Genomic DNA, 12,164 nt, shown 5'->3' with positions numbered 1-12,164 from the left:
GGATCTGTTTCCCTCTAGGAGGGAGAAGAGGACTGGCTAGGAGCTGTGAAGGGGATGGGAAGGACAACCAGGCAGTTAGACACCCGAATTGGAGAAGAGAGACGGTGTAGACATCCTAGGGCTCTGCCAGGACCCAGGATGCCCAGGGAAACTGCGGGGTGTGGGATGCCCTCTCAAAGGCCTTGCTCCGCCATTGCTCTGTGGGATCTTGTTTTCACTCATGAATTTGTGGATGGTGGAGCTGAGCTGCGGCTGGGTTTGTCTGTCCACTTCCCACACGGCAACCAAGGCTGCACAATAAGAACCCAGAGAAGGCCTGGCTCCCAGGCCACCTTCTGGCACAGACTGAACTGGTCTGGAAATCAAGAGCCTTGCTCCTGGGGAGAAGGGTCTGATCTTAAAGAAGCATTCTCCAAACTGCTCAGTAGATACCTCCTCCAGACGGCAGGAGGTGGGTCCCCTCTCCCCCAGGGTTCTGAGTCATCTCTTTCCTCGGAGTGGAAAGAGGAGGCAGAAGAAACCTGATCTCTCTCATAGTGAAACCCTGGACATTGATTTAGTTATTTCCATCTGCAGCCCATTATTATTATATACAAGATGAATGAGACTTAATTCAGCCGAAGCTAAGGCGAAGGCAAACACTTGCCAAAGTCATTTGCTGGCTGAACGACCTTCTCCACTCCCAACCTACCTCCACCTTTCCTGCGCTCTTTTGTTCACTCTCTCCTCTGAACGCATTAAAAATGTATTGTTATAATTACTATTGGCCATTTCCAATGCTACTTATTTATTATTTTTATTTTTAAAAATTTTATTTCTTTAAGTAATCTCTACAGTCAGCGTAGGGCTCGAACTTAACAACCCGGGGATCAAGAGCCGTCTGCTCTTCCGACTGAGCCAGCCAGGTGCCCCTCCGATGCTGTTGAAACAGTTAATAATAATATCTCTTCTAAAACACAAATCAGATCACAACACTCTTCTGCCTGGAAACCTTGCACGCTTCCCCAGTGCTCCTTTTTTGCCGTCTCTGAGGGCCTGCATGGTATGGGTCCAGCTTCTTTTCTTACCTCACGGCTTCCTACCGTCTGTCTTTGTCACGCCTCTGTAGGCTCCCTGGCTTCCCTATGGCTTGGAGAACATTCCCACCTTGTACCTATGTCAGCTTCGTTGTCTTTGTTGGTTCTTCCTCCACGGTCTGCTGAAGGCCAGCTTCTTTTTCATTGCTCAGGGCTCAGCCCTGCAGTCCCCATCTCAAACAGACCCTCCTGTGCCCCACCACCTGGACAGGACACCCAGCATATCAAAGCAGCGCCCATCTTTTGTATTTGTTAAGTTATCCATTCTGTCTTCCGTGTGGACAGAGACCCCATCTGCCTCATCCATTTCCATGTAAAGCACCTGGAACGTATTAGAGCTCGGGGAATGTTTGTTGCGTGAATGAGTACATGTGGATACAACACCCCACGACAGCATGGGGCTGGTGACCGATTGTGGATTTTAGAGTCAGAGAGATGCAAGTTCCTATCGTGGTTTTTTCACTCACGGGCAGGTGGCCATGGGCAAGTTACCTGTCTGAGCCTCTGTTCCTTCTCTGGGACCAGGGATGATAGTCACTTCTATACTGAAGATTAAATTCAGCATTACTATGAGTGTTTGCCACTACCATGGGCTCATTAAATAGTGATTACTAATGTGAATAATTCTGCTTCCATTTCATACCTACTCTGCACCAGGATCTGTTCCTGCCCTCAAAAATTCAGCTTACTGAGAGACACGGCAACCTGAATGGCCAACTACGAAACAACAGCGAACATACCAACTACAGGTAGGAACCCAGTGCTACGGGAGCAAAGAGGCGAAGAACAACACATGATACAATACCTGCACTGGATTGGCATTTTACAGTATGTGCATCAGGTAGATGTCCTGAGGCAAAGCAGGCCTCGGTATCTTCATTTTACAGGAAGAGAACAGAGGTCCAAAGAGATGACAACATTGGCCCCTGGGCACCCGCTATCCCCTTGCCCTGCTGTTTGCATCTACCCCGCAGTCATGTGTTGGATTCTAATCCCCAACGTGATGATATTGGGAGGTGGGGCCTTTGGAAGGTACTAAGGCATGAAGGTGATGTCCTCACGAATGGCACCAGTGCTCTTATAAAAGAGATCCTGGAGAGCCAGCTCACTTCTTCCACCGTGTGAAGACACAGTCAGAAGCCGGCAGTCTGTAGCCCAGAAGAGCGTTCTTACCAGGACCTGATCACGCTGGCACCCTGATCTGGGACTTGCAGCCTCCAAAGCTGTGACAGCTAAGTTTCTGTTGTTTCTTATTATTTATACCCAGTCTGCGGTATAAGCTAAGACACCTGCTTTGTTGTTCTTCCACTGAACTTACCTGTCTAGACACCTTACGGGATTCCTTGCGTATGGCCCGTCTCCCACGCTGGAATGTAAGCACCATGTCAGTCTGTTTAATTTCCTAGGGCAGCACCTGGCACGTAGTAAGCACTTACTGAATACATGGGGAATGAATGAATGGGGGATAGGAGAATTAGTACACGGCAGGGGTAGGCTTCCAAACTCTCAAGTAGCAGGTGGAAGAGCTGGTTATCGGCCCCGCTTCTGGAACCTGATGGCTTGGGTTTGGATCTCAGCTTCGCAATACACTAGTGTGCAACTCTGGCGAGTTACGTAACGTCTCTGTGCCCCAGTTACCCCAGCTGTCTGATGGGGATGGTAATACAACTCCTAATTCATAAGATTGTTGTGAGATCTGCAAGAGTTAATATTCATAAACTGCTCAGAACAGGGCATAGCATATAATAAGCCTCAGTACATAATTGGAAGCTTAAAAACCAACCAACCAACCAACCAGCCAACCAGTCAAGGTATCTTAACCCCAAAGGCAGTATTCTTTCTGTACACCATATTGTATAGAGCTGTATAGTTTCCGAATCACCAATATGGTCATGATTTTCTTTTGTCTTCTTTTCACCCTTGTGAAGTAGGCAAGAAATAATTACCACCCCCATTTTATCGAGGAGAAAACTAAGATGATATTAGAAATGGTACTGGTTTAAGATCACACAGAGGCTTAAGATGACCTGACTTCAAGTATGCATCTCTGCCCCTGATTCCACAGGTAATTCCCTGCCCCGGATGTATAGCCTGCAATGGGGGAAAAACATCAAATCAGAGACTGGCAGAGATTCTCAGAAGGCCTAAGGATATCAGTCTCTCCTCTTTTCAGGGTTTGGAAATCCACTTAAATTTCCTCCAATCGTGGGCTGTCCTTGTGTGTATGACAAATGTAGCTGAGACTGTAAGGTCGGGGAAACTCCTATGGATTCGAGAGTGATGGCCCAAGGCTGCAAAGGTCTGGGGAGCTCCCTGCAGACCAAAGGCCTCTTTTCCCTCAAAGCAGCTGTCTCGGCGAGCAGCTGTGTGGGCCCAGAACCGTGCCAGGTGCTGTGGGGGCAGGGAGGACACAGTGAGTCCCTCCTGCAGGAATCTTTCCTTCAGTTTGGAGAGTGGAGGCCGAGTCCTTGTGGGGCTAGCTTGCCAGCTGCCTGCTTCTAGAGACTCCGGGTAGGTGTGAGAATTGTATTATAAATTTTGTTTGAAGTGACCACACTGTTAACCAGGCCATTTGGGTCCCAGAGTTTACCCAGGGGAGAAGATGTAGAGATAGGGATAGAATAAATGAGTTCATTTGTTTGCTCATTCATTCATTCATTTTTGTCCTCATTTATTTTGCCCTTAGCCTACAGTAGGGATGCCTTTATTCACAAACAGATTTCAAACACCCCTGCAAACCACCGTTTATTGAATATTTACCACGAGTTAGACACAACTTATCCACAGTTTCAGTTACCCACTGTCAAAGGGCAGAGCAGAAGCAGATCTTCCTGACAAATGTCAGAAGGTCAATAGCAGACTAATGCTAAGTCAAAGTGCCTGCCTCTTCCTGGCACTTTGTCTCATCAAGTAGACATTTTATCATCTCACATCATCACGAGAAGGGGAGGTACAGTACACTAAGAGATTTGGGGAGAGAAAGAGACCACATTCACACAAGCCTTATTACAGTATATTGTTATAATTGTTCTATTTTATTATTAGTTATTTCTGTTAATCTTACTGTGCCTAATTTATCAATATGTATATTAAACTTTATCATAGGTAGATATGTCTAGGAAAAAACATAGTGTAATATACAGGGTTCAGTGCTATCTGTGGGTTCAGGCATCCACTAGGGGTCTTGGAATATATCCCTCGTGGATAAAGGGGGATGGCTGTCCATAACTAGTATCCTTCGAGATAAGCGTTATTATCCCCGCTGTACAGGTGAGACAATGGAAACTCTGAAGGTCACACAGCTGTGGAGAAGATAGTCAAGGTTCCAACTCGAGTGTGCTTGACTCCAAAGCTCAGGCTGTGGTTGTGATTCTAAAATTTGGATATTTGAGTCGTGAAAAGAATACGTGTGACATACATCTGAGATGCGAAGTGTAATGATACAATTACGGCCGGTGGCCCCACGACTCAGCTGGAGGATTGGACTCTCCCAACTCTGTCTAGTTGCCTTGTGTGTCTGGTCCCTACTGCATTTCCCCGCGTCTCCCCAGCCTTGACCCCCATCCAAGGTAACTGCTATCTAAGTTTTGGGCTCATCATTCCCTTGTTTGTATGTTTTTTTGTTGTTCCATGCTGTTACTAGACACATCGGTGACAAATATGTGTGAGGATAAACCAGCTAGTTTTGCTGGCTTTTGAACTTTACAGAAATGGCAACCATACGTCTCCGTCTGTGGCTTGTTATCTTCCATGTGCTTTTGAGATTCACCCAGTTGGTGTCTGTGGTTTTAGTTTATTCATTCCCACTGCTGTGAAATTCCATTGTTTGAATATCCCATTTTATTTATCCAATTTTCTATAGAAGGACATCTGGGTCATTTCCAGATTTGTTTTGTTTTCTTTCTTTCTGTTTACTTATTTTTTTCTCTATTACGAACAATGCTACAAAGAAAATCCTCGATCGTGTCCCCTGATGCCCACCTGTAAGGGTTGTCTGTGTGTAAGACTCGAACTGCAGAGTCATAGAGCCTGTTTGCGGTGCCTTTTATTCAATACAGCACCAAAGTAATTGTACCAGTTCATTTTGGAGCCCATCCTTGGAGGGGGATCTTTTCTGGGGTCAGTGTTGGGCTTAGGAGAGCGGTCTCCAGAGTGTCGAGAAACTGGTAAGTAAGTCTTGATGTTAACCCTGGGGAATACCTACCCTTAAGTGTAGTCATTCACATAGTAATTCACAGAGCCGGGCACAGACTTAATTGTTTATCTCCAGTTCTGAGCCTCTGGGGTTAGAAACACCTGTTCAGTTGTTGACCAGCATCCCAGGTCACAGGATCCTCCTCTAGGATACAGGAGAACCAAAAAACCCCAGCTGACCTTGCCCCACCTGGGAGACTCGGTGTCTTGGCCACAGCATGTGGGCTTGGGGGATTTCTCAGATGACCATCCTTCTTCTACGGCAGAATCCAAACTTGTCAGCCCTGGATTCGAGGCTGTATGTTGTAACTGACCAAAGGCAGCTAGGCCCTGGTTGGAGTTCCAACCCTCTCCCTGTTTGTTCTTCTCCCCCTTCTGCCTTCCACCAATATTCATTTTCCTTTAAAAAACTTTTTGATTATGTAATACATTCGAGTTCAAAATACAAAGTAGAAGATTATATAAGCCGAGTCTTACTCCTACATCTGACTCCCACTTGCCCAGTCCTCTCTCTGAAAGGTAATCACTTTTATTAATTTCTTGTGCATCTTTCTAGAGTTTTCTTTATGTACAAGCAAAAATGAATATAAAGGTGTATTTGAGCCTCTTCTTACCAAAAAGATTGCCTCTTATACACATGATTCTGACATTGCTTTTTCACGTGACAATGATTCTTGGATGTTCTATTCCATTCCATCACACAGAACATTCCATCATTCTTTTTTTTTTTTAATTTTTTAATGTTTATTTATTTTAGAGAGAGAGAGAGATACAGAGCATGAGTGGGGGAGGGACAGAGAGAAAGGGAGACACAGAATCGGAAGCAGGCTCCAGGCTCTGAGCTGTCAGCACAGAGCCTGACGCGGGGCTCGAACTCACAAACTGCGGGATCGTGACCTGAGCCAAAGTCAGACACTTAACCGACTGAGCCACCCAGGCGCCCCTCCACCGTTCTTTTTAATAGCTGTGTGGTATACTCTCGCATTCCACGATATTTATTTATCATCTGCCATGCATCAATCTCTGTGCTGAGGCTGGGGTTGACACGATGAATCCAAACAGACCCTGCCTTTAGGGAGCCCATAGTCTGAGGGCATGCAGACAAGCAATTATGGTGAAGTATTACAGGAGCTGATTTCCCAAAAATATTTATTGAACGCTAAGCACTCGTCAGGCATGGCTCGGGTGCAGGGCAGAACGTGGGGAATAAAACTGAGGACACTCCCTGCCATGGCCCTTCCATCGGAGCTGATGTTCTGGCATTGAGAATGGGGAGCGGTGGGGGCCCACGGAGGGCCCCTGACCTGGTCTGGGGGTCTGGGAAAGCTTACTAGAGGAAGCGATGTTTTAGTTGATGACGAACAGCTAAGGAGGAATAGTCGGGTGAAGGGCCAGAGAGCGGCACCTCCGGGGAACTGAGAGAAGTTCCTGTGTGCGGAGCTGAGGGTGGCTGTGGCCCGGGCCGAGGCCTGAGCAGGCAGTGGCCGGCGGTGAGGGGCCTCGTGGGCCACAGACGGATTTTGTGTGTGTGGACGCCACAAGGAGGGCTGATAGGCGGAGTGGCTGGGAAAGGAATGAGAGGGCCAGTGGGAGCCCCACGGGGAGGGTGGTCTGGGCCAAGTCATGCCAGCCGCCTGGACCAGGTGAAGTGGAGGGGTGGGGGGAAGGGAGTGGCTTCCGAGAGGGCGAGGACCTGGTGGGCTGTGAGGGAGACAGGGAGGGAACGGCAGCCGCGTCCTTCGAGAATGAGGCTCACCCCTCCTCTGGAGGCTGCTCTGGGGCCTCACTGCCACAAGGCAGGCTTCCCATAGTTACTGTTCCACCCTGAGCCCCGAGCCCCTTCCCCTAATCACTGCTTTCCTCCAATCTTATGGACTTTTTATAATTTTTCTGTATTTCAACAAGGGAAATGCACTGTCTGACTTTCTAAGTCTCTACTCCCCTCCCCACCTCCTACATAAACACCTTCCCCCCCACTACACACACACACAGACACACACGCACACACCATATACACACACTCCCCCCCCCCGCCCCCCCCCAGCGCACATCCTAGAGGGAGACTCGAGGTGTGCTCACAGAAGGCAAGTTCTCATGTCCTCAGCCCACTGTCACCGCCGGGCCAGCCACGCACAGCGATCAGTTTTGGGTGTCGCTGCTGGCAGGGCTGTTCTGCGGCCGCCACTGGATTGTGTGCTTCTGGGAACAGGACTGCAGTGTGGGTGCTGGCCACCCACCTGCCTCTGCCGGGAGTTGCCTGTGGCAGGTGATGGGACAGTGAGGGAGCCTCTGCTGAGTGGGAGCAGACAACAGAAAAAGTCAACTGTTTCACCAGATCCTCTTGGGCAGTGTGGCACCCGGCCAGGCCCCGCCCAGGTTTATTTGGTGATAAGATTTGGGTTCGTTTTGGTTTTTCCCAAGCCCCTGGGGTGTGTGCCACCGGGAGCCCTGGCCTGGGTCCTCTCTGTTATTCATTAGCAGCCCGGAGCTGTCCCTTGGGCCAGGGATCAGAGTGGCCTGGACCAGAGCAGTCTGGGGAACTGGGGTCCTCCTTTCTCTGAATGGATGGAGATGAAGGGGCCCTGGCAGGTGCTGGCCATCCCCCCCCTCCCCCCCCCCCCCCCCCCCACTCTGGGCTCCGGTGGCTTCTTCGTTTAGCCCGGAGTCACAGCCTCCCGCGTGCTGCCTCCCCTGCTGGCACCTGCCCCTACTGGGTTGGTACCGAGGGCCAGTCTCAGAATCACGAGTGGGGGCACTCTGCCCTCCCACGTGGAAGGTTCTGTCCTCCTCCTGACTCTGGAGAAAACCCAAAATGCTCGTTTTAGGCCTGGGGTGGAATCTCCACGCCGCTCTTGCAAAGATAGAACCTTTTATCTTCAAGCTGCAGGGTGTCTGCAGCCCAGGTGGGCCTGGCCAGGGGCTCCAGCATTCCGGAGGGTCCTGAAAACATAGCTACTTCCTCAGGGACAGGCTTCACAGGTATGTGTACCCTGCTCTCCTAAGGACCCTGGGCTAGAATTAAAGACCCGCTGTTACTGTCTTGAAATCCTTCATCGGTTTTGAACAAGGGCAGGGTATTTTCATTTTGCCCTGGGCCCCTTCTGTTATGTGAGCTGTCCTGTTTCACTTTTTGTTGTCTACCCTGAAATTTGCACTATGGAAACATGTTGCTATTTTTTTTAACTTAATAACAAAATACCAAAAAGGATAACAAGAAAGGAGGACACATTTATTATTTGTTGCACACGTTTTGAAACAGTTCACACGTCCATTGGTGCTGCATACACAGGATACAGAAGCCCAAACGCCACACATCCCATCCACGGTCCGATGCACTCCCAAGAGAGCCGTGTGAGGTGTAGAATGCCACTCCCAGGAAGGACACAGAGACGGCGGCGTGCTCCCAGCCACCTGCTCTCTGCCAGATCCGTGCCGCTGCCCGGGATGAGCCAGCCCTTACTCCACAGCTGGGTGGGCAGATGAGGCTCCCCAGACTCTCCTGCTGACCCCTTCACCCCTGCAGGATCCCCTGCCTCTGGGAGTATCTTCAGAGTCAGATGCCATCAGAAGTCCTGGGCTCACGTCCCAGCTTTGCTCGGAGCTCAGGGCCAGATACGTCTGTGTAGACAGGAGACTTCCACGGAGGGCATGGATGTGGCTTGGGAGCCTCTGAGTGGTCATTTTGCCCACCCTCTTCAGGCTGGGTCCTGTCTATGCTATCTGTTGCCGGAAGAATCTGCAGGGAGAGGGAGTCCGTGAGTTTTCCAGGTCCCTCAATTCTAGCATTTGTCACTTATGTGGATTTCTTGCCTGAATCATTGATGTTACAGTTTTGGCTCAGTTCTTCCTAGCTGTAAGAAATTGGGATTCTCCTGCCCCATAAATCTCGCAGGACCAAACATGCCCCCAGTCTGAGAACAAGCTTTGAGGATCAGCATAGAGAGAAAAGCCCTTCTTCAAGGGTCAGAGAAGCCACTGGCCACTCAGCACGGGAGGGAAGGAGCACTGCTGCCCTCTGGTGGCCAGTCAGCAGAGCATCAAGGAGCCACTCAGGGGGCAGGATCCCTTTTGCTTGTCTCTGGGATATCAGCTTTGAGTCCTCAGGTAAATGAAAGTTCTTTCACTGTTCCTGGAACACAGCAAATTTGTCCTTACCTCAGGGCCGTGGCTCTTTCTGCTCCCTCTCCATGGAATGCTCTCTGTCCAGATCTCTAATGAAAGTCATCTGTTCATTCTCTAGTCCTGGGGCCAAATGACACCTCCTCAGGGAAGCCCTCCTGGACCACTTTGTCTGAAACAGCACCAACCCCAGTCTCTGTCCCTTTCTATCCCATTACCTCGGTTGCTTTGTCCAAGCACTCATCTGCTATTTGAAAATATCTGTTTAAATTCTGTGCCTATTGCTTCTCTCCCTAATCGGAAAGCCGGGTCCAGGAGAGCAGGGTCCTCGTTTGTTTCATTTGTCACTGGACCTCGGCGCATTGTACATAGCAGATGTTCAACAATACTTGTTGGAGAAATAAATAAATGCATATCAACAAGAGCAACTGAGATTTAAGCAGAGCTTCTGGTCCTCGAAACCATACACCCTGAGGTCGGCAGGACACAAACCACCCCCATTTGACAGATGAGCCAGCTGAGCCTTGGAGAGATTTAGAGGAGTTGTCTGCGCATCCAGCAGAGAGAAATGAGCCCGTCCTGGGTGCCTCTCCTGGGCTCCCTCTGTCCTATGCCCTGGAGGCGGCAGAGTATCGTTCCAGGCCTGGACAGTGGCCACCAGGGGTTGAGGCAGGCCCTCGCTTTCTGGCGCTGGTAGCCGGGGTGGTCTGAGCTGCACCCTTGTCCAAAGCTGTGCCGTGGCTTTGCGGGTGCGTGGCAGTATGAGCAAGGAAGGCCAGTCCCCAGGAGAACGTAATGGGACTCCAGATACAGTGGCCTGTCTGCAGAGATGTGCGTTCTGGGGCGAGAGTGTGTTTGGGGAGGGCAGGTAGCAGGAAAGCTGGAGCCAGCCAGGGAACGGTGACTCCTCCCGGCCCGAGATTTGGCTGTGACATTCTGGGTTCCATCGGGACCCCTGAGGGCCCAGCCCTGTCCTCACTACACTCAGCCCGAGGCAGGGGCTGTGCTCTGATCTGGGCCCAGCACAGATATGAGGGTAGTGCCTGAGCTGGGCTTGGGCAGATGGGGTGGGGGTGGGGGGGGGTAGGGAAGGGCTGGTGGGGGCAGGGATGCCCAGGCCGTGGGCAGGCTTTGTCTGGGCATCAGAGCGGGAGACTGAAAGATCAGCAACATCTACTCCTGGACTGGTCTTCCGGTGAGAGCTTGATGGAGTCTGTGAGGTAATTCTCTAAGATGCTTCGATACTGGGGAAGGAAAAGAGAAGTCAGAGTTCACATCCTAAGAGGCAAAGATGCCCACCTGCCTTCTGTTTCTCACTGGCCAACGGTGGTTGGGCTTTTTTGTCCCCTCCCCATTGCATTGTTAGGAAACTAACAGTGGGGGTGGGGGTGGGGGTGGGGCACTGGTCTTCCCCACCCTCCTGTCCTCACCTCCTCCTCCAGCTTCTTCCCAGGAGCCCAGAGCAGTTGGCTGGCACCAATCTCCTGACCTACAACACGGTCCCATAACTTTCTATTCTCTAGAAGGAGCATGGAAGTGGCCAGTGTCACCTAATCCTTGAAAGTGTCAACTGAGGTGACATCTGACCTCCGGCAGAGATGATGACAGCCCTCCTGATTTCTGTTGGAGACCTCTCCCCGCAAACACCCCCACACCCACCCTTCGTTCACCATGTCTGCCTCCCAGCCTCCCCCACGGCCACCCCTGGCACCTGAGAAGCCCAGTCAATTCTCTGTCCTCCCCCAGATAGACTCAGCCTTTCCACTGGGCCTATTTGGCTCTTTGCTACCTTCCCAAACCCCTGTGTCCCAACAAAGCTGGCCACTTCTCTCCCAGGACCTCTTGGCTCAGGGTGAGGCTGGGGTGGGGCAGGGGGCCCTTCCTCCAGGAGATGAATACTAGGGCTAAAGGGTCTCTTCTTAAAGGGACCCCATGTCTTTATTCTGCCCGGCTCTCACCAGTCACTGGGCTTGGCATCCGTGCTCCCCCACAGCTGGTATTGTGTGGGTCAGTGGCCCTCACTGAGCAGCACCCATCACCACTGGTGAATGTCACAACCCTGTCCCAGGAGATGGCATCAGGCCTCACTTGCTACACCCTGATGATGGTAGCTCCTGAGACACAGGAGACGGTCCCCTGATGCCCCATGACTGAGGGGTCATTTAGCCTCACATGCAGAGGTCATGGTGCGGGGCCTGGGATCCAGCCCTTTTTCATATAGTTTGTTTCCTGAAAGTCCCTGTTTCTCGGTCCTCCCAGGTTGGGTCTCAGGGCCTCCTTAGTCAGCCTCGGTGATGGGCCTTGAGTATCGCTCAGCAAATTATTATATTATTTTTTAATGTTTATTTATTTTTGAGAGCGAGAGAGCCAGAGCATGAGCCAGGGAGGGGCAGAGAGAGAGGGAGACACAGAATCTGAAGCAGGCTCCATGCTCTGAGCTGTCAGCACAGAACCCGACGCGGGGCTCGAACTCACAAACCGTGAGATCATGACCTGAGCCGAAATCGGCTGCTTCACTGACTGAGCACTCCCCCTCAGCAAATTATTTAGAGTTATTAGAGTTTAGATATATTTATTTTAACAGGAAGGATGAGTGCTGGGGGTTGGGGGGCAGTGTATGCCCTCCAAATGAAGGTCTATCTCTCTGGAGATGTCCCCACACCCCAGATTGATCTCCCCTTCTGCTGGGGAGGATCTTAGCCCACCGATTACAAACCTGACCCAGGGCACCCCAGGGCTTCCCCGGCTCTCACCCTGGGAGAGCAGAGTCCCACC

General features: G+C 50.8%; 1 protein-coding gene across 5 annotated transcripts in view; it reads right to left on the bottom strand.

Annotated features, from left to right (window-relative positions):
• Positions 1-8,478: 8,478 nt before the first annotated feature.
• Positions 8,479-12,164, bottom strand: part of RAB7B (RAB7B, member RAS oncogene family) — a 29,311-nt gene continuing 25,625 nt past the window's right edge. For all 5 annotated transcript variants that reach the window (XM_053209115.1, XM_027074890.2, XM_053209114.1 and 2 more), the window contains one exon: positions 8,479-10,633. In XM_053209115.1, the coding sequence (XP_053065090.1) occupies positions 10,618-10,633 (16 nt within the window). In that variant the 3' untranslated portion in view covers positions 8,479-10,617. The remainder of the gene's footprint in view (positions 10,634-12,164) is intronic.

Source organism: Acinonyx jubatus, chromosome E4, assembly GCF_027475565.1.
Source record: "Acinonyx jubatus isolate Ajub_Pintada_27869175 chromosome E4, VMU_Ajub_asm_v1.0, whole genome shotgun sequence".
NCBI lineage: Eukaryota > Metazoa > Chordata > Mammalia > Carnivora > Felidae > Acinonyx > Acinonyx jubatus.
This window is presented reverse-complemented; position numbering and strand designations above follow the sequence as displayed.